Source organism: Pseudopipra pipra, chromosome 2 (assembly GCF_036250125.1).
Source record: "Pseudopipra pipra isolate bDixPip1 chromosome 2, bDixPip1.hap1, whole genome shotgun sequence".
Lineage (NCBI taxonomy): Eukaryota > Metazoa > Chordata > Aves > Passeriformes > Pipridae > Pseudopipra > Pseudopipra pipra.
Genome location: NC_087550.1, coordinates 26,148,845 through 26,171,117, shown reverse-complemented (window position 1 = coordinate 26,171,117; position 22,273 = coordinate 26,148,845). Strand labels below are relative to the sequence as shown.

The window sequence follows — 22,273 nt, the reverse complement described above, 5'->3', positions numbered from 1 at the left end:
GCTTTGAGGTGTGAGCCAGTGTTGGCATTGCCTCTGGATGGACCAAAGGTTTCAGAGCACTACCAGTTCCTGTGTCAGTGCAGAGCTTCACTTCTGTGCTCTCTTTGTGTAGGAGACGGCTGAGAAGACCAAGAGAATGAGCACCAAGGAGATGTAAGGGGCCTCCACACCGGAGGAGCCCAGGAGGATGGGCCCATCCTGACACCCTGTCCTCCAGTGCTGATCTCAGTATGCACAAGTGTCTACTACAGTTGCCCAGTCACAGATATTTACATGTATAGCGATGGGTTATTTGTTTTGTAATACACAGAGAATGGGGCCGGGAAAGGGGAGCAGAGCCCACCTGTTCAGGGAGCTTCATTGCTGGGACCTTGGAAGGCTGGGAGGGACTCACAGCAGCCTCTGTGACCCTTCCCCAGAGCAGACAGCTGCTCCCTCCAAGAACTAACAGGGATTTCTTGTTCCCCTGGATCTGGGGAAAGGACGGAGGTCAGTGCTGGACAGAAAAGGGGGCCTTCAATCAATACCATTGTCAGCACCAGCCTTGGCTGCAGAAATACAGGCCTGGCAGTTCTGTGGCTGAGCACATGTGCTGCAGGGCATCATCAGCCAAGGATCTTACCCTTTGGATCAAGCTCCTCGAAGCTGCTCGGCCTGGTGTGACACCTGGGAGTCATGGTGCCATGCTGCTGGCATGAGTCCAGCACATTCCTCCTTGCTTTCCACCAGACTGTCCCCAGCAGCTCCTCCGGTACATCGTGGGCTCCAACACAATATGGTTCCTTTTGACCTCATCTCACTCTTGCTCTCCCTGTCCCCTCCTTAGAGGTGCTATCTTAATGTTTTCTTATCACATTCACATGCTGACTCCCCCTTTTTGTTTTGTTTTGGTTTTTTTATTATTTTGTTTCCTATGGTAGTAATTCTGCTTTTGTATGTTTTGTAGCTCTAGATGTTTCAAGAAAACCCAGCGTGTGGGTTTTTGTTACTGACAGTGCAATGCCCATGCACAGTTTGTATCGCACTGCGCTCGGCCGCCACAAACACCACGAGCAACTTGTGAGCCTTGCACTACAGGGTATTCCCCAACTGGGGATAGCAGTGTCCCTCATGGGAAGAAGAGACAGAGCTGGATGTAATTAGTTTCACCAGACATGGATGGACACTGCAGCTCTCTAGCTCTGACTCCCTTAGCTAGCATTGACCATGTGCTCAAAGTCTGCTCATGCCTCTCTAAGTTGCCCAGAGGGAATTGCAAACAGTGTAGAGACAGAGGAACCAGGCAATTCCATCAGTAGAGTATCTTAAAAGGCTTAACTACATAGAAAACTGCTTAGTTGTGCTGTCAGCCGTCATTTGGGGCTTTTTATCTTCCTCTGGGGTGAGGCAGCAGCATTATTCTTTGATTCCAGGTATGAATTTGAAGTCAGGGCTGGAAGCCTCATTACTGACGCATTTCACAGTGTCATTAATCAGACCATCTTTGACCACTCTCACATCCCTTCATGGGTTAGTATCATCTGACCCATTTCTCAGAGCATTGGTCCTAGATATAAATGAAATGGTGTTTTATTGATCATCACCTCTGTAGCCTCAAGCCTGGCTGATTTTTCCATTGTCAAATGTAGTCCATACACACCCGAACATCCACATTCCCTTCATGCCCCTGCTGTGCTTCCCAAGCAGTTGCATGTACCCTGAGATGACTGCTTGTGACTTCCATCCTTCTGTTTGTGAGCAACTTCAGCAGTTGTTGCTGGGTGACTTGCAGTCCCTGGTGCTTACTCCTACAGAACTCCACTTGCATCTGCAAAACCATGTCCTGCCTGAGTGAAGAGCAGCAGGACTTTTGTCCCAACCTTCTCCTTTTTGCACGGTGCTTTCCCTGGAGAGGAAGAATGGGAAGAAGTATAGGAAAAGAAGAAAGCTTGGTCCCTCCTGTGCTCTTTCCCATGAGCCAGATGTGTTAAAGTCTGTCTGGTCTTTGAGCTCTTTTCCTGATGTGAACCCAGAGGACTTCCATTGACTTTGGCATAGTGCCACTTCTCCGGTGTGAACCATAATGTACCCTGCTATGGAGTTTCTGGCATCATAAATACAGAAGGAAGCTGGGGGGTTTTTTCTCATGAGGGCCTGGATTTGCCTTTGATCTGTCACCTGTGCAGCTGAGGGGAATGAGTCCATAGGAACTGAGGGTAATGTGGGCAATGCTACACTGGGATGAAGTCACTCTTTGTGTTCTGGTGGCACTGGAAGAAGTGCTTGGTGAAATAGGAGCACCCATTAGATATAGCCTTGCTCCTTCCCAATAGTATGAGTGAAAGGGCTTTATGTGCCAGATCTGGAGTCACAGGAATATTGTTAATAAATGTTTTGCCTTATTCCGACCCTGCTCTGAAAGTTAGTGCCTCCCAGCTCACTTCCTTCCAGCTTGTATCATTAAAGTGCCTTAGAGAAAACACAACAGCTTGCCTTAAGGGCTTTCCATGGATGGTGATAACATCTTGTTCAGTCAGGAATATTTCCAACTCTAAGAACCAGAGCGTGCACAGGAAGGGAAGGTGAATCCACAGCTTAAGGGCTTCTGTAGGCTGCACAATGTGATATGTTCTCTAGCCCCCTTCCTGTCTGCTGTGAATGTGCAGTTTAAACAAGGGTGGCTTCTGGGTGTAGAAGGAGAGGCGTGTGCTGGTGGTTGAGGTTTACAGAGCTTGCTCTTGCACTGAAGGTGGAGGGATGGGCTGCAGACTCCAGCAAGGCAAGCTGAGCTCTCTGAGAAGCCATACAACAGACCCTAGGGTGGCCTGGGGCCGCAGGGTGGGAGTGCAGCAGTTATGCCTCCAGGGAAAGGGCTACCGCCTGTGGAGTCTTTCCCTCCTTCTCGTGCACCCAAAGGGACGTGCAGCTGTGGAAAGCGATGCCCATTCTAAGGGCTACAGTTCCCAAAGGGGACTGAAACATCTCACCTCCCTGCACACAGGGGAAGGGCAGCCCAGACTGAGCCATGCCCAGACTGTACCTTGCTGCAGGCTGGTCGGTCACTAACTCCTGCAGGGTGATGTGGCTGCTGGGGAAGAAAGTGCTGAACTTCAGCCATTGCCCTCTAGGACAACTGCTGTACAGACTACAAGGGGCAGGGAAGGCATTTTTTTTTTCCAAAAAGCCAAATTTAAGCAACCAACAAAAAAGTCCCACTCCTCCCTCTATAGTCCCTCCTGTACGTGTGTGAAATTTATCAGTATTCTGTAGGTTTCCTTAGTGCACTTATTTTACTTGATTTTGTAATTTTTTTGAAGCAGGGGGGTTTGGATATTACTGCCAAATAAATGAAACAAAATTTAAAAAGTAATACGTGTTTGGTTTATTTCTCATAAGCCACATGACTTCATTTTCCTCATTAAAAAAATAGTCTGCGCATTCATACACAGATCTCAATGTGCTTGACAAATGTGAAACATGACTGTCTCTCTTACAGCTAAGGAATCAGGTGGAAAGAACCCATAGGCAAGTAAAATAATAACTAAAGGCTTTGAAAATGTGACCTGCAAGGACAGATCAAAAGCCATAGGGACAGTTAAGAAAGAAATATCTAAATGTCCTCAGGGGGAGACTGCTGCCAAGATGAATGTGCCCATCTGGCTGTGGTGGATGGGACACTACTTTCAGTTGTGGTACTCAAGGCATATCCAGAGGACATATCAGAGAATGCTTTTGAATGTCAAAGGATAGCAAATAACCAGAAGATGCTTCCTTGTTATTACACAGACTTCCTCCCTGTGTGGGTTTTAAGAAGATACTGGAGTAACAGCTATCAGGAATAGACCTTCTGTTTCTGATATGACCTTATGAACACGGGGCTGAAAGGCTAATGTCACCTTTGCTGAACTGAATGATGAAACAGCCTTTAATGGTGGTCTATAACAGGAGGATAATGTCTTACCCTCCATCTCCACCATAACTGTAATGCCATTACTGTAAGCACTTCTGTGCAAATGTTGGTCCAACAGAAGAGAAAGATGCCTTACTTTTTTTCCTTTGGTGTGCTCCTTCCAAAACTGTTTAAAAAAAAAAAAGCAACCCACAAACATTGCCTCACCATGTTACTTTTCACATCAAATGGCCTCTAGCATGTACCAGCTGCTGCGCTTGCAGTCTTTTCTGTGGCACTCCTTGCCCATTCACTGCTCAACTGCGAAGTGGGACTGCCTCATTAATTTCTCCTGCCAGAATTTCCCAGGATTTTGAGAAGGAATGGTTTGGATTGGAAGGGACCTTAAAGATCACCAGTTCCAACCTCCCCTTGCATGGGCAGGATAAAAGCAAATCAACCTTTGGACAAGACACCGGCTGGCCAGGGATGCTGGGCCAGCCACAGGGGAGAGCCCTCGGGGCACACGGGGCCAGGCAGTACCTCTCCTTCGGGCTCTGAGGGGTGAACGAAAGGGGCAGGGGGAAAGTTAGGGGGTTTATTTTTCAGCTAGAGGGGCTCGGAGCTCTGGTGTTCTGGCTCCTGCGAGCCTGGTGTAAAACGCTTTGCAGGGAGCAGGCGGCAGTTCCAGTCCCGCCGCGGGCACCCAGCGGTTCTCCCTCAGCCGGCAGGCCCGGCCCGCCGCGCGCGGGCTGTAGCGGTGCCCGGAGGCGAGCAGCGGTGCCGGGGCCCTGCCGCACTCACCGCCCTGCGCTCGTTCCGGGGCCGCCGAAGGGATCCCGCTCCCCCTGCCGCCCACCCACGGGCGCCCCGCAACCTGCATAGCAGCGCTCGCCCCCCTCCGCCAGCTGGGGCAGCTGTCGTCTCGGCGGGCGGCGCGCCCAGGATCGAGCATGACGCCGTAGGGCCCCGCGGGGCCGGCGGGGCTATCCAGGTTCCGGGGCGGTCTGGGGCGGGGCGAGGCGAGGCTCGGAAGCCCCCGGGTGACGCCGGGACTGTCGGTCAGTGCGGGCGGGATGGCGGCGGCGGCGGACGGGGACGGCCCGGAGTTGGAGCTTCCGCGGCGCGGCCCGGCCGAGCCCGAGCTGGAGTCGGAGCCGGAGCTGGCGCTGGCGGCCGAACTGTCGGCGCGGCGCAGCGCGGAGGCGCGGCAGCTGGTGCTTTCGCCGCGGCGGCTGTCGGGCCCGCTGCCCGCCGGGCTGTCGCAGTGGTTCCCGGCGCTGGAGGTGCTGGACGTGAGCGGGACGGGGCTGGCAGAGATGGGCGCGGAGCTGCTGTCCCTGCCGTGCCTGCACACGTTGCTGGCCAAGAACAACCGGCTGGGCGGGCCCGGGTCGCTGCCCAAGGGGCTGGGGCAGGCGCCGCTCGCCCGCTCCCTGCGCGTCCTCAACCTGAGCGGGAACCGCTTCGCCGAGGTGCCGCCCGCGCTGCTGCGGCTCCACGGGCTGCGCAGCCTCAGCCTCGGCGGCAACCGGCTCCACAGCATCCCGCCCGACATCCAGGAGCTGCGCAGGTGAGGGACGGGCCCCCGCGGGAACAGGGACGGCCCCGGCAAACCCGGCCGGATTTTCCGGCCGCGCTGTGGGGCAGCGCTCCCCGTGCCACGCACCCCCTCGGGGATCAGCCCTGCCCGGCCCCAGGTGTCTCAAAGCACTGCTGCCGCGAGCGTGTCTGTTCCCCTTCGGCAGGTCGAGTTGCCAGAACTCCAACAGGTTCTTTACCTCGTCAGTGTCTATAAGTATCTGAAGGGAGGTGCCAAGATGACAGAGCCAGGCTCTTCTCGGTGGTGCCAGGCAAGAGGCAACAGGCAGAAACTGATGCACAGGAAGTTCCTCCTGAACATAAATTCAGCCATTACTGTGCAGGTGATCGAGCACTGGAACAGATTGCCCAGAGAGGTTTTGGAGTCTCCTTCACTAGAGATATTTGAGAACCCTCTGGATGCAATCCTGTGCTGTGTGCTCAAGGATGACCCTGCTTGAGCAGGATGGTTGGACTAGATGACCCACTGTGGTCCTTTCCAACCTGACTGATACTGTTTTTTCTTTGTATTCTTCAGGTGATGATGGGCCTTCAGCACTTGCAAACTGGGCAACTCTTTCAGGCCTGCCCGGTCCTTGGGCTGCCCTGGTGAAGGGGAGGTTCTCCCAGTGACAGCATGGTTGGTGTGAGTGTTGGCATGTGGAAGGCTCTGTGGCTTTGCTCTGATGCAGATCTCTAGGTGACAGAGAGATGAACTTCCTGAGCTCATGCAGCTCACAGCTGCACGATGGGCTGCCCAGGAGAATAAAGATGTGTTTGTGGCTCATGCAAACAATAGGGCCCTTCTGCTGATACAGCTGCAGTCTCATGGGTGGGAGGGGCTTGCCGTCATGGGTGGGGTTTTGTTCTCTCAACCCATCGACTTTTGTAGATCTGACAGACCCAAAGGGTGGAGCCCTGGGCTGTGCTCAGCTGCTGTGGTACATCTGGCTCAGGGGCTGTATCCAGCCACCATAGGCTGGTGATATAAAAACCTGTCACAGTTAGGAACGCTGGTGGGATGGGAACAGGCCATAGGTGACATTGGGTATTGGCTGCCTGCATTGACCTGGGCTGGGTACTTCTGAAGCCTGCTGTCCTTCTGGGCAAGAGTCTGTGCTGTGACTTAACTGTTACACACAGGCACCTCAGTGAATTCTGCTGGATTCTCAAGACTCAGACTGGCCTCTCTGTGGCCCTTTGCTGAGACTTTGGATCTGAACTTTCTTTGCTCCAGCTCTTTGCCAAGGGACTTGTCAGAGGCAGCCTCTCTTATGCAAATTCCAGCAACCTTGACCCTAATAGCTGGATTCACTCTCAAGGCTCAGCAGAGCTGTATCCAGTGGAAGCATAGGATGTTCTTTGTGGAGTGATGTCTCCCATGGGCCTAGGTGAGAGGTACCAGAACTGCTTCAGTTCTATTGGGAAATGGTTTTGCCTGCTACAATATAATACAGTTGGGTATTCAGCTTTTGTCCAGGTGGCATAGCATGCTTGTTGAGGATCTGGAACAATTCTGGGCTAAACTCTCTGGGTTGAGTGATGCTATGAGGCATTTTGAGGCTATGAGAGAATGCCCATATCCTTCTTGGCAGAGTTGGGATGTACCTTGGGTTGGGGCTGTCACAAGGAGGTGGAAGCTCAGCTCTTTCTCTGTCCAAGAGCAGTTGCTTCAGGGATAAAGAAGGAAATGATGCGCCAGCTTCATGGGAGAGGAGGCCAATGGAGGAAGGCAGTTGTGTGAGGGAGATGATGCACATTGTCTCCATAGCATGTCTGGTAGTATCCAGGATGTGTTTGGGATCCGACTGTTGCACCCACCTCTGAGGCAGAGGCTCCCTGCTGCTGTTTACTTGGTCTCAGTCTGTGGTTGTGGTTTTTCTCTCTCCCTTTTCTTTTTCCCTCCCAAGAAAGCAAACCTCAGCCCTGCTTTTCCTTATGTTGCTGTCCCCAGGAAGGTACCAGGGTGTGTAGCACTGCACATGGTGCCCCAGTGGGCTCAGAGCTGTGCTTCCACTGTCAGACTGCTGCTGCATGGTTACTCTGCTTTGTTCCTCTGACCTGCCCTGAGACCGGGCTCCTGTTTGTCCTGTCCTGAAGCTTTTCTTGGGCTGGTCGTGCTCAAACCCCCAGAATGACAGTTCTGAGAGGGCAAATTCGGACAAGGCTATTAAACTGTCCATTTATCGTTACAAAGTGATGTGTCAGGTGGAAAAGTCAGACTAGACTCAGCTTGTGTCTGCTGCCCACGTCACCACTGCTAACTCATTGAACTTCTGCTAACATGTCAGCACAATATAATTGAACTTTAGTTCAAGATAGCAAATCCGTGCCCCACCAGGATTGTCAGCTTCTTTACCACTATGCCATCAGTGACTTCTGTATCTGGGACTGCTGAAGTAACAAAAGGGAGCCGCACTGTTTGCCAGTGCTGGGAGAAAACAGTACTTTATAATCTAATGTTCTCTAGAGGGAATCCTGAATCTGTTCATTGGGAGCCAGATAACCAGTGACCTTGCACCCTTACCAAAAACATACTTAATATGTTCTGGAGAAGAACTGCTGCCAGATCCTGTTCCTGCCGTCTGACAAGAGAGGTGTCCTCAGTGTGAGTGTGCATGGTGTCAAAGTGGGTAAAACGAGCCTGAGCAAGGACAGAGCAGAGCCAGCTGTTATGGCAGGGCAACGTGGAGACCTCTGTTAGTTTCTGAACTCTGGAACTTGGAGGTGGGAACTGGTGTTGTGGCTTCTGTTAAACTCACAGCTCAAGCTGCAAATGTCCATCTTGCTGTTGCTGGCAAGCCAAGACTTTGAGCCTTTTTCCATGTGCAACTTTGCATAAAAAGAAATTTTTCGTATATCTTGTGGTCTCTGAGACCACAGAGGAATGCAGGCAGCACTTTGACCGGACACATTCCTCCTGCTATTACTCAGAGTTCCTCAGGCCAGTAGTTCTCCTCCTGTGACCCTGGCAGCTCCCCGTTTGCTCCAGTCACTGATTATAGAGCAGTCTGGAGTTGCAGAGATCTAGAAATACTTCTTAATGTTTCCAGGGAACGTCTGACCTGTGATGAGATTTTTAAAAAAAAATATTTTTGATAACTAAACCTCATGTCTTTGCACCCCATGGTTTACTGTTGCAGTTTTTGAAGGGGTAGAACATCAGTTCTAGTGAAGACAAGACATGTAGCAGGTAAGGACTCTGTGTATGTGGTGAAGTTGAAAGAATACAAAACTGATGGGTCTGATCAGCCAAAGGAGAATGAACATGCTGGTGACTACACATGCAAAGGCCCTGGAATGGGAGTTATGTGCCATGTGTTCCTATTCATAGGGAGATAGTAAATCCACCACTTCACAGCAAGCTGGGGTTGGATCAGGCATTCTGTGCAAAAACCTTTCCCTCGTATGTTCCTGGTGGTTTGGCAAGTTAATGAACTTGGTGATAAGAACCAAACCAGTCCTGCTGCTGTCATGTCTTACTCCCTCCAGCTTCAGCTGTCTGCCCCATTCTTGCCCACACAAATGTTTTGTGTGCAGTGCAAGATCCTGCATGGGAAGTGAGTGCTGTGTTCCTGACTCTCAGTTGCCTCCTAGGCTGTTGTAGTATGACCACCTATATGCTTGAAGCTTCCTTCATGTGGCTTCCATAAGGTCATGACTGCTCTGGTGATGGCAGCAGGATGATGCTGATCATAGCATGCTGGCACCAGGGATGAATAGCTTTTGTATCGTGTTTTCCATTAGGAAAATGCAATGCTCTTTCATCCTAATTCCACTGAAAGCATCTAGGGTCACTGGCAACAGCCTCATGTGATAAATGTAGGTGTTGCCCCTGCTGAGAGCTTTTTTTAATCATGTTGAAGCCATGCCTGTCAGTACAGTGCAAGACCTGAGCATTGGCTGTTGCTGTGAATTTAGAGTGGCAAATGCACCAGACATGTAAGAGCAGCCCTCTTTGCATTGCTTTCCTGTTTCCTGCCAGATAAAATATGAGCTTAGTAGATGTTATCTTTCCTGTAGTTCTCCCTCCTGACCTTCCTGTGTTTTCAGTGGGAGATGCTATGGTCAGTCACTCTCTCTCAGACTCAATTCACAGCCCTCAGCAGCTTTTGAGCCGTGATCTGCGTCGAGATCCACTGCTGTATCCTTCTGCATATCCTTCCTATGCTGATCCAGCTGGGGATGCACTGTGGGGTAATGTGTGTTATAGCTGGTGAGCTAGAAACATGGACATCTACTTGTGCCCATTCTGGACAAAATTTGTGTGGCAAGTTGGGTAAAAGACAGCTCAGTGCAATTCACCATGCAATTTTGGCTTTTGGCTGAAGGGTGCAAAGAGTGTGCACACTTAGGGAAATATCCTGCAAGTGTCCTGTAAAGTGAACAGTTCTCAAGAGCTTAGTGAAATGCAGTGGATACTTTGAATCTCCTGATGTGAATTTCAAGTTCAGTTGCACTCATAGTGAAGACTCTCATGTGCAGTAGAGCACCAGGAGCAGGCAGAAAGAGCTTGGAGAAGAGCTGTGTTATGTTCCTTTCCTTCTTGCTTGTATTCCTCTAATAAAGCCTGGTTGTGTGAGGGCTGGGATCAAAGACCTCAAAGGCCTAACTGGATTTATCCAAGTTTTGTGTAAAGGCTTAGATGCAGTGAAAACCAGAGCATTTGCTTTCATTTGTGGGTAGTATTAAGCATGTTAGACAAGCATACGCTTAAAGAACAGCTGTTACAGTGTGGGAAAAAGGGCAAGTGGAGCTTTGATAAAGATGCAGCATTAGGAAATCTGCTTGCTGCCTCCCTTCTTCTTCCCCTCTTCAAACGTTTTGCAAATAGTTTTCAGACGACTGTTTGATCTTAAATTTGCGTGTCAGCAAAGGCTATGCAGTTCTCTCAGGAATTAGCAAATCGTAGAACAGGGTTAACAGGAGTGTATTGTGGGCTGCTTTGAAATTCCTCCCTTACATGAGCCTCAAAACTGCCCTGGAAATTTCTTGCTAAAAAGTTTATCTTAAAAAGACCTGGAGCTATTTCAGGCACCATTGTTGGTTGGTTATTTTTTTTCAGGTTTTTTTTTTTTTTTTTAGATTACCTCCTTAGATGCATCTCTTTGATGTCAGCTGTTAGATGTTATTCAAAGAAGCATCTGTGAGCAAAGAGGGTGGATTGAAAATTTGAGTATCTCCTATGGCAGAAGACATTCTCCCCTTGAAACATGACTGTGGGAGTGCTGTGGTAGTTGATAAGGCATCAAAAATACTTCTAGTGCTCAGTGGGCTCTTCTTGTTTACTGAGTGTTTTGGGGCTTTTTGATTTGATTTGTGGTGTATGATGACCTAAAAACATCAAGGACATACTCAAGCAAGAGACTACTGTCTCTTGACATGTTAAACTTTGCTGCCATTACCTGAATTGATTCATAGTTGTTTGAGCATTTCTCCACTCCTTTCCTAGTATGTAAAAGGATTTTCATTGCCACACTACAGCCCGGTGGTGTGAAATATCCTGCTAGAAAGGAGCAACACATGATGGGCTCGGCAGGTTGGCTGCTGCTTGGCAGCAATTAGTACTGGCTGTGCTGAGCAGGGGGCTGCTGGGTATGAGGCTGAAAGGGACTTTGGCCTTTCATTAATGTATTTGTAAACATTGCTAAAAGGCAGGAGAGAAAGTGTCAACTCTCATTAGTTACTCTGTCAGATGGTTGTTGGGGGTTTTTTAGGTTTTTGTTGAGGTTGATTTTGTTAGTGTTTGTACCCTCTTGAAACTCATTCAGCCAGAGCCTTTGTGTCAGGTTGGAAGTACATCATTTATTCTAGCTTCAAAAATAGGAACTGAGCTTATGTTCGTTTAAGACTTGTTGCTCTCTGGCATTTTGAAGTTTCGGGACTGACTTTTTGAAAGTGCAGAAAAAATTCCAGCTCTCCCTCTGTGTACACAGCAGTGCACAAGACCTGAGCTGATCAATCAAAGTGACTGTGCAGATTAATGATTGTCAGAAGAACCAGTTCTTAGTGTGAAAGGTTAGTTAGGTAAGTATTCCCTAAGCTCAGTTCTGTCTCTGCTGTGGTCCTGCAAAAACAGTGGTAAATGCTGTGGATTGCCTTGCTGCAGGCTCTTGTCTGGGGAGGGCAGAGCTCAGCAGTGCTTTTGCTTGTCTTACCAAGCATCAAACTGCCCTGCCCCAAGTAGGACAGTTGGAGAGCCAGCATCACCTTGGCCTCTAGATACAGGCTTAGTATGATGTGAAAATCAGGCCAGAAGTAGCTGAGCTGGGAACAACCCTTGGTCACAGTGGTGTGGTCAGTGCTCTTTATAAAAGGGTCGTTTCTCTTGAAAATCCTTTCCTGTGTCATGATTAGCTTTGCTCAGACGATTCTTGACACTTAACGTGATACAGAAGTGGCTGTTGTTAATTTCTTCACCTTGCTCAGCCAAGACTAGGCTATATCCTTCTTTCTAGCAAATAGTATTTTGAGGGACTGGAGTTCTGGATTTAGTTTGCCTACTGAGCAGTGTTTCAGTGGAAGCTATAAGAATACCTTTCATATGTTTTAAATAAGTTTCTTTATAGTTTCAAAACCTTCTCCATCTGTTTTTTTAATAAATGACCATCTAATTAATATCTTAAGTTGATGTGGAAATTCTGAATTTACTGCACCAGACTGGGCCCAGTGAGTTGTTAGTCTGCTGACCTCAAAAAGGTGATTCAGAACATAGGTAAAAAGAAAGTGATTTTTAAGAAGCACTTTGTTGCCACTGAAGGAGTTGTCTTATTTATGGATTTTTAGTTAGACACAGTTTATATTCTGATGTTGGGGCTTTATATTCTACCTGGTATGACAGAGTATTCTCATTACACAGGCTTTACAAAGAATGGATTTGAAGCTGTAAGTAGTTTGTAGGCAGTGTTTTTGCACACCAAGTTTGTACAGTAAGCTGCTCTTGAAACTTACACATTTTATGCCTTGAACAAAACATTTATACTATATAATTTGCACCCCTCTTCTCCTTCCCTGGTAGTAAGTGTTTTTATGGCATGTGGTGTTGGTGTCCTGAAACACAGAGGATGAAGAGTTAATTATTCACTTTTTGTAGAAAGTGTAAACTTGTACACATCCAAATCTTGTTTAAATATTGAATTCCACGTTACTAGAATTCCCTTGTCCAACAGATTTTGGTGTGGGCTCCAGCAATGGTATGGAGTTAAAATAAGCCTAAGAATTGTATGGTCAGCAGTTAAGTTCCTAATGAGAGTCAAGCAACCTAAATCCACCTTGGGAAACATAGAGGTTGAAGGAGGAATTTTGGTTAAAACTCAGGGCTTTGTTAGGGGATAAAAAGTTAATTAAAAATAATCTCTCCTTGACACGGTCTCTGCACAGCAGCCTTCCTCGTACACCCACTCCACCTACAGGTTGTCAGTGTAGAAGAGAGGCTACTTTTGAGCAGTGGGGATTGGTGGTGGTTTTTCCCTCTGTACTTTCTTGCATGTTCAGAGTAACCTCCAAATGTGTCTCTCAGCTGAAGCACGTGTAGTTACTTCCTTTCATATTATCAAATTCAGTTTAAGGCTTAGCTTTGTACCCACTTCATCAAATTTAAGTTATTTACCTTGCCTTTGACATACTTCACAAAGGTACGTGAATCCAGGGGAGGTTAAGCTCTGTGAGCATCTCCTAGTGTGTTGCAGAAGTGTGTGTTGCAGAAGTCTATCCTTCTCTTCTTTGCTGTTGGGCAGATGGACCTTGGTGCTGCATTAGTGGCCTCTGTAGCCCAGGCAGATGCTGTTATTGGATCTTTGGGGTTCAAGTTTCCTGCAAGAACTGTGCAAAATAGACTCTTTGTACTGTTCTGCTCCATTCCAGGGGAAGCCTCAGGGAGGAGCTTCTCTGGCGCTCCACATATGCTCTGGCACACAGTTGCAGGGTTCAGACCTTCTCTGGGTTGACCACCATCTCCCTTGGATGCTTTGTTCATGTGTTTATGTGCCAGTTGTATCCATTTCTATCCAGTTGTTCAGGTGAGATGAAGGTGTCTCCTATTCCAAGGAGGTTATGACCTGTTTTTAAAGAAAGGCTGATGGAGCCTGGATGACTTCACTTTCCCTGACCTGTGAGGAATGCTTGGTGGATCAGAGAAGGCTAATGTATGTTGTAGTTAGGTAGCTAACCTGAGTGTGTACTGGAGATACTGAACCAGGACTGTGAGATCCACTTTTTTCAAGCATGAGAAAAAGTCATGTCTGGACTGTGATTAGCAAGAAGTACCCAAACTGAACCTGCCTTTGCTCCTCTTCCAGACAAGATCTGAGAACAGGGAAGGAAAGCTATTTGAATCCTTGAAAAGGGGACTTGAAACTATTATGTTGAAGAGAAGTGCTTGCCAGTTTTTCTTCTTAGATTTACTTCTTCCACAGCAAATACTGGCTACTCCACCTGGCAGAAGGGAACTAGTGCCTAGCAGAAGGGAACTAGTTTCCCATCCCAAGACATCTAATGATTCTTTTTTTTCACTTAGGCACGAACTACAGTTAAGTCCAGCTAATGGTTTTGGTAGCTTTGGGCTTCATGACTTCAATATACTGAAACCAATCTATCTGAGAAATTGCATGCATGTACTTGTGTGACTCAGGTGCACTCTGTGCTGTGGCAGCTGTAGTGTTGTTGATCTGCAAACTGTATCAAAGGGGGACTGGCTGCCTCTGATTAATGCTGAAAGGTTCCAGTTAGTCACTGAGGAGTCAAATGATACCATAAAGAGTGTCTAGTGCTTGTGCAGGGCTGGGATTTTCAGGGAGAGACACTGCTCTCTTGCTTCATCCTGCTGAAACTGAGAGCTCCCACTGGCTGCAGCAGGATCTGTGTTGGTGCTGCAGACCTTGGGTGTGCAGGCTGGTCTTCCTTGGAAGTACAAGTAGGACCTTTGCACATGGCATTGGTGTGGGAATACACAGTTGTCTGGTGCCTACCTGCAGATGTAATGGTGACTGCAGGAGTCTGGAGGTAAATCTCAACATTACCTATTGTGAAACTACAGCTCTGTTGTAATTTTGATGTGCAACTCAGCCTTTTTTTTTCTTTCTCTCAGCAAATTATCTCATATGTAGTCATCTGTAAGTTTTATTTATGAAATGCAGGAGATGTGAAGACTTGGGTGTTAAAGGAAACTTGAAATTATTTTAATTAAATAATGGACTTTTTTCTCTTCTCTTTTTCAGTTTAGAGTTTCTATACCTCGGAGGGAATTTTATTACTTCAATTCCACCTGAATTAGCAAAACTGCCTTGTCTGAAGTATCTAGTTCTGTGTGACAACAAGATCCAGAGCATTCCACCTCAGCTGGCACAGTGAGTATTTACTGTCATCAGCTACCAGCTGTAATTAACTCTTTGAACTTTTTCTTCTGCGTGTGTGGATAAAAGCACCTGGGAGGACCTATTTGTCCTTTAGTTTGTTAATGTGACTAGCCTTGAACCAGATCTTTGGCATGGTGCAGTGCAGGCAGACCATGAATGTATGATATGGAAAACTCAGTCAAAGGGTTATGGAAAAAAACTGTCACCAATGTTACACTTCATGGTGAATTAATGAATTTGTACAGTGGGCCCTAAGAAGTACCTGGGCAACTCAGAAAAGAGAAACTGCTACTGTAAGAAGTAAGAATGCTACTGTTTTCTTAGTGATGAACACTTGATATGTTTTGTGTGTGCTTTTGTCTTGTACCATCCCGTGTGTTCCCTTGGCATTCCTTACTCTAGGATCTCAGAATGTTTTAGTGTTTGTTAAATCCTACGGCACAGTTCTAGGGGCTAAGTTCCTCCTTTATCTGTTTGTAATGGGGAAAAGAGGACACTGCAGCTCTGTATGGGTAGCCTGAGATGGAAAGCGAAGGTGAGAGGTGTAGCTGTAACCCCAAAAGCAATTGAATGGCAACATGGAATTTTCTGAGTTGGAATTTGATGGTGTAGTGGGATTATTCTTGATGGAAAATGTCCAGTTGTCTTATAACTTGGACTGGTTTGGGAGCATCCCTGGATGCCATGCTGAAGTATTGCTCTGTGCTTCCTGAGAGAGGAAAGCCTCCTCCAAAAGCCAAAGAATTGCTTGTCGCCTGTGCCGATGCTAACCCGGCCTGACCCTGCTTAGCTTTTGGGGTCTGGTGCTATCACAGCACAAGGTGGTGCAGCCACAAGCAATGAAAACATGGGGTTTTCCAGGGCTGGCTGCCTACCAGCAATCATCTTTAATGCATGAGGGAAAGCAGGTGACTTATTCAGAGTATTGCATGGAACTGCTCTTGATGCATGCGCTGGGTACAAGGAAGTGTTGTATCCCCTGAAAGCGCTCAGTTTATACACTTTTGTTCTGTGCTACCTTTTTTGGGGGGTTTTGAGAACACCGAGAGGGACAGCAGCATATTTAAGACTGTTTCTTTAACAGGTATTCTGGAGCTGAGCCACGTTTTCTAGTGCATTGTTACTGCTGGATTAGCATGAATTTATGTTATAAAGGGGAGAAAAGCCAAAGAAAAAGAAATAGGTGGGAGAGGGGAGAGTAATCAGGTTTGCACAGTGCAGTTGTGGAACAATTTTGCTTGCACATCTTGACTGGGTTTCCATCTCCATCCTTAGGCTGCATTCCCTGCGTTCCCTTAGCCTTCACAATAACCTGCTGACTTACCTTCCTCGAGAGATCCTTAACCTGGTTCACCTAGAAGAGCTGAGCTTGCGCGGGAACCCGCTGGTGGTTCGGTTTGTCCGTGACCTGACCTACAACCCCCCGAGCCTTCAGGAACTTGCTGGCCGCACAATCAAAACTCGCAATGTTCCCTATGCTCCCAGCGATCTCCCGGAGACTCTTGTCCGGTATCTGAGCTTGGCCAGCAACTGTCCCAATCCTAAATGCGGGGGTAAGTTCACCTTTACAGCTCTGCTTCCTGCTTTTACCTGATAGATTTCCTTTCCCTCTGACTTGCCATGACTTTAGTAGCTCTGTCAGGTTCGATGTGTTGTTACATCCACATTCTGGCTCCAGGTTTCCTGCAAACTTGTCTTTGAGCAGCTTTGTTCACTTAGGAACAGTGTTCAAAGTTGTTGTTCTGGTTTACTGTATTTGCATGGGAATGTAAGACAGCACTTCTGTCAGAGTCTCTGTAGCTCATCCCAGCATTCCGCTATGGTTTTGTGGTCTGAAGTTTCCGATCCTTCTGCCCTAAAATAATTCAAAGTAATGGACAGGAGAACTTTTGCAAGCATCGTTTCTGGATTGAAAAAAGGAGAGTGACTCTAATGCTTAGCAATCTTCAGGAGCAACTTGTTTAGCTCTAGCTTGGGACTACTAGCATGTAGTTCTTGAAAGGAAAGGACTTCATAAAAAAAGCCTGGAATGCTTGGGCTTAATTTGGCTCAATGCTTAATCTTTATCCAGAGTAAATGATCTGTGCATTTAGCCTTTAGAAGATTAAGAAAAAAAAAATGATTAATTAGTATCTACCCTGCAGTTATAATGCAGGCTGTTATCTTATCTCCTTACAGGACAGTATCAAAGCATGCTCCATAAGCAAAGACAGAAGGGCTGAAACTTGTGTTGGGAGGGAAAGAAAAGTTTCTTTTTTTAGAGTTTTTCACAGCTTGGATAACAGTGGATTGATTTTTGTGCTTTTTCACTTTGCCCTATGAACTTGCACAGTACTGCAGCATTGCTCTAGCGCTGCAGGAGAAAAGCTTGCTCCTGACTAGCTAGGACTTAAAACCCCGCTGGAAACTTCTGAAAATGTCAGCGTCTAAAATCACTTGCTTTGACAGGAAGAGAACATAATTGTGTGTTACAGCAAGACTGTTGCCATGGAAAGTAGCATCCAAGCTCAGCATGGTGACTTCACTCAAGCAGAAGAAAAGTAGAGCTGTGAAGGTCTGTTTGTGAACGCATTTTTACTAGCTGGTAGAAGAGGTTTTACAAGTTTGAAAATAAGAGTGCCTGAATTCATTTGGCATTTAGGAAGTTTCCAAATTCCCAGCCTGAGTTTTCTCCGTAATGGTTAGAAGAAATTGCCACATTATTTGGAAGTAACTGCCCTGCGTCTTTATATGAAGAGTGTGCTGTTCTGAATCACCTGCCAAATACAGTTTTACAGAAATTTTACATTTCCAGAGGTATCCTGGTCCCTTCTCTTCCTTCAGTACCCCTTGTGCTCCTGTGTCCAGCGCGGTGTCAATTAAATCCTAGTTTGAGGTGTATGCACCAGCCACAACAGCCTTGCAGAGTCTCTTGGCATGGGATCTCACGTGTGTTTCCTGTTCCCTCTGCCCCTACAGGTGTCTACTTTGACAGCTGCGTCAGACAAATCAAGTTCGTTGACTTCTGTGGGAAGTATCGCCTCCCGCTGATGCACTACCTGTGCTCCCCAGAGTGCTCCTCTCCCTACAGCTCTGCCTCCCAGAGCTCTACTTCCCAGAGCGAGTCTGACTCTGAGGATGAGGCCAGCGTCGCTGCGCACAGGATGCAAAAAGTCCTTCTGGGATAACAGGGAGCGAGAGGGGAAGACAGGAAGGAAAACAGATTTGAAAAGCAATAATGGAACAGTGAAGCATGAGCCACTGGCCTGAAGGGCTCATGAGAAATTGTCCTCAAGTCCATGCAAGGGGCAGAACATCTTAGCAAGCCTAGACTTGCTTGGTGCAGTGCTACTTAGGAGATCTAACTCGGTAGCGTACTGCCTGTAGGTTGCCTGGGGTTGTTAGGAATGTCTCTTGACTGGGAGACACCCTCCCTCAGACGGGCAGGGGAGGGGGATTTGTTCTCACTGGCGGATTCAGAAGGGTTTTAATACATGAAACTTCACTGGACTTTGGTTATCCTGCATAGCAAAGGAGACTGTCCAGATCTTTTAACACTGTGGTAAATCAGAAACAGGCTAATGATGCCATGTGAGTATGTATGGACCCCAGTGTTTTATATAGAGGTTTCATTCTTTTCTGTCTCCTTTGATTTCAGTTACAGATTTTACACCCATCCACTGAAAATGAAAGTTGAAATGTTTTGTTCAGGACTATTTCAAGCCCTGGTTACTCTTCCTTTGCCAAGAGGTGTAGCATCTCTTAGCTGTTATAGATGTTATAGCCATCATAGAACTGAGCCACCTTTTTTCTCCCTTGTTATAGTAAGCTGTTCTTACCGTCTCATTCTAACTGTACTTGTTATTTTTCTTCCCCCTGCCTCTTCCCATTACACCTAGAGTGTTGCTGTCTTTATGATGCCTTCAGGAAACAGAGAAGTTGTTCTGCTGAGACTTTTAGTATTACTTCAGACTTGTGGCCATAAGTGCCTGTGCAAGGGACCAGATGTGGTGCTCTGTGTCGCACTTTTGAGTCTCAGCTTACCTGGAGCAGATCTGCTTTTATATCTGTGAATTGCAGGAAAGGTCTTGATTGACAGTCTTTGTTTATAAACAGCCACATTTCCCCTGCTGCAGTTAGCTCTGCTGTGCTTGGTAGAGTTACTTTCCATCTTTTAGGTCATATGACTAAGCAGCTTAATGGGAGTACCAGGGGAAGTGCTGTGGAGAATGTCTTTTTTCCTGATTCAGAACACGAGAGGAAAAGCCAGTAGGGAGGCAAAGGCACGTTGTCTGAGCATCTTGCACGAGGTGGTTTTGAAACGTCTTCCTTATTTATTTGTTTGCATTTGCTCTTGTTTAATAGCTGTGGCAGTCTGTTGGATGGTTCAAATAACACATTCCGTTATCTTAACTATGTTTAAAGGAAAGCTGCAGAAAACAGCTCGCAATTTTTATGCATCAAGAAATTCCTTATAAAATTAATATTATTAATTGAGAGGTATCTATAAATCTACTTTATGAGGCTGTTGTTTGTTTTGCTCAGTGAGAGCTGCCCCTTTATTAATATTTCATGGTAAACAGTCCTTTTGATGCAGTTTCTGATAGAGCAAATCCACTGTGCCTTTGAATGCATGAACAGAGCAAAGCCATCATGTTAAGAAGCTGAAATGAACAAGAAAAACTTCTCTTAACCCACTTTGGCCCTACAGGGGAAATTAAAAACCTGTGGTCCCCTCCTATATTCAGAAAACACATGTACCTATTTGAACATCTTATGGCAGCTCTGTGTTAATGGCCCTGTTTAATTATCTTTGACACTTTATATATTAAAGCACTTTGATAATTCTATTCTTTACAACTAGCTTTAGTGATTTTTTTTTAAATTAGACTACATTTTTTCCTTTCATGTGACCTGAAGAACAAGGTCTGTGAAACTTTTTATGTTCCAGTCTGTCTCCGTGTGCAGCATGAATTTCTTGCCTTGCATTTCCTTGACAGCACTCCGTATTTCCCCAGTTTCCTTTGTAAAGAACTGGAATTTGAAAGAAATGATCTAGCTATCCATTGTTAATTATTGCAACTTGGTCCCCACATACACATATGATTCCCCCCCTGCACAAATCTGCAGGGAACTAATTACATGTACCTATGCCTTTCCAAATAATTTTTAAAGGTATATTTTTAAGACACAATAAGGCATATGTACCAAGCAACTGGATGTCACTTTGGCAAATTCTGTGAGGTTTGTATGGGAAGAAAAACCTACAGATTTTGAGAGAAGCCAACTGCATGCTGTTTGTTAAACTGCAGTCAGAGAGTGGCCTGTTTTGTTCATCTCCTCTTTCAGATGCTTCTTCCTGTCCCACATGAACGTAGTCACACCAATGCTGAAGGACAGTAAGCTGATTCCAGAGCCACAGTTTTAAATTGCCTGCTGGTATAACAGTAGTGAGTGATCTAGAGCTTGACTCTCCTGCCAGTGAAAATGAGCCACACAAGTTGAGATCTCAAGATCTTTTGAGCTCAGGGCCATGAGGTACCACCTCCCTTTTCTTTAGCAGCAGCTGCCTTGAAGTCATGCATTTTTTCATTTCACAAATTTAGATTTCATCACAGCTCCTATTTGCACAGTAGCACCTCTGTGTGTGGTGAATTAAGACCAGTGGTGGCTGATTCTAATGTAGCTCAATCCTTGACTGCATTTTCTTTCCTAACTGAACAGGCATCCCCTTTCTGCCCAAATTTTGTATGGTTTATTAGGTTAATTTTTTTTTTTTTCACAGCTTCTTCATTGTAGCCAGGTCAAAGACAGCTTATGCAGTTGATATCTCTATGCATTTTTAGACTCAATAAAATACCTTGTCTCTTAAAAATTTATATATATTCCTGAACACAGCTACCACATTTTCTTTTTGCTGCTGGGCTTTAAAGTGCAATTCAAGTAAGTCAGAATTTAAAACAATCAAGGACTTAGAGGAAAAACAAATTATTGGTTAGTTGGTTGGTTAGGTTTGGGCTTTTTTCCCTTAGAGGTATATTTGAGAGGACTAGGGATGCAAGTGTGTGCTGTGGTGCCTAACACACTGAGCCCCTGGGAGTTAAGTTTTTCAGCAATTGTTAGCCCCAAAAGACTCAAAAATGTATTGGGCAATATCATAGGTATTCACAACTTGAAAATATGCAGATGGATGGTAGGGGCTAGTTCCTACTGTTCCCTTCTCTGGGGCCCTGAGAAGCAGGCAGTGGTTTTGCCAGCACTGTAGCTCTTTCTCTCAGTTTTCAGCAGATTGCAGTTCCTACAGCTGCATCTCCAAGTGAAGTCTTCAGACAGTGTTTTGGTATTAGTCCACTTGTTGCTACAGCAGCCCAGCATGTCCAGCTTTCAAAGCTGTTCTTAAGCTGAGACACAAGTGTGTGAAGCAAAGTTGCTCATTCCTCCTTCCCCATGGGGCCCAGGGCCCTGCCTGCATTCATCCTCTGCCCTGCCATCCTCTGCCAAGAGGAGCTGCTGGTGCCTTTCTGAATGCAGGTACTTGATGTGAACAGTGGGGTCATGTTAAAAAGAAGCAAAATATCAATTTGACTGGAAGCAACTTAGACAGTTGCCAGTTCTTTTATGTTTCTCTTTCTTTAATAAGAGGTGAGACCTCAGGAAGTCAGTAATGAATATTTAAACATACTCTGAAGTGGCCAGATGTAGTTTTTCATGGGCTTCTGTCCTGGTCACTTTAAGTCTTTGAAATCTTGTGTTGAATTATAATGGGAGCGGGGGGGAGGGAGGAGAGAACCAGCTCCTTTTTGTTCCTTACTCTTGTTGGCAATAATGAATGGAAGGAATTTAATCCAATGAAAGTAATGAAACTTAATCCTTGCAATGCATCTTTGTTGCCCAGTTCAAAGAACTATTTTAATGCATCTTATTCACACCATGCCCTCCTTCCCCAACTGAAGACACTTCAAATAGACTGCTTCAGAATGCACACTAATACAGCAGTAACTCTGTCTTGGAAACCTTTCTATTGATTATTTTCACTTGCCTGCCTGACTAGAGAATTGATCATTTACTGACCTGAGGGTAGAACACTAAGAATAGAAAGGGTTCTCATCCAGCCCTCTTATTGAATTTTTATCACGAGCATTTGTTTTAGGAAGTCTTAAAGTGCCTTATGATTTTAAAATTATATTTTGCCTGAAACGTATGAATGTAGAATATCTCTAACAGTATTTCACTATAAACTGTAAAACAAATTGCAAACACTAAACCAAAAATGTTACTTCTACTGTTGTCTGTCCATTATTTGCCGACATGTCAGTTCTGGTGTTGCTGCAGGCAGAACCCCTGTGGGACTGTATTCATTAAAATGGGGCTATACATGGTTGGGGAGCAGATGAGATTTGACCTGTGCTGTGTAAAACCAAGAGTAGGTGAGACTTCCAAAGGGACTGCTAAAACTCTTGGCTTCTGGGACCCACTTGTGAAACACCAGTGT

The 22,273-nt window shown here is 46.2% G+C and overlaps 2 protein-coding genes across 2 annotated transcripts in view; both read left to right on the top strand.

The window, feature by feature from the left end:
* FSTL1 (follistatin like 1) overlaps nt 1-3,349 on the top strand; it is a 53,772-nt gene extending 50,423 nt beyond the window's left edge. The window contains exon 11 of the mRNA XM_064644478.1: nt 113-3,349. Coding sequence (XP_064500548.1) covers nt 113-157 — 45 coding nt within the window. The 3' untranslated portion in view covers nt 158-3,349. The remainder of the gene's footprint in view (nt 1-112) is intronic.
* A 1,560-nt stretch (nt 3,350-4,909) lies between these two features.
* Nucleotides 4,910-22,063, top strand: LRRC58 (leucine rich repeat containing 58). Its single transcript, XM_064644477.1, has 4 exons — nt 4,910-5,441; nt 14,665-14,793; nt 16,078-16,355; nt 17,761-22,063. Exons 1-4 carry the CDS (start codon nt 4,945-4,947, stop codon nt 17,967-17,969), a joined length of 1,113 nt encoding a protein of 370 aa, XP_064500547.1. The 5' UTR covers nt 4,910-4,944; the 3' UTR covers nt 17,970-22,063.
* The last annotated feature ends 210 nt before the right edge of the window (nt 22,064-22,273 follow it).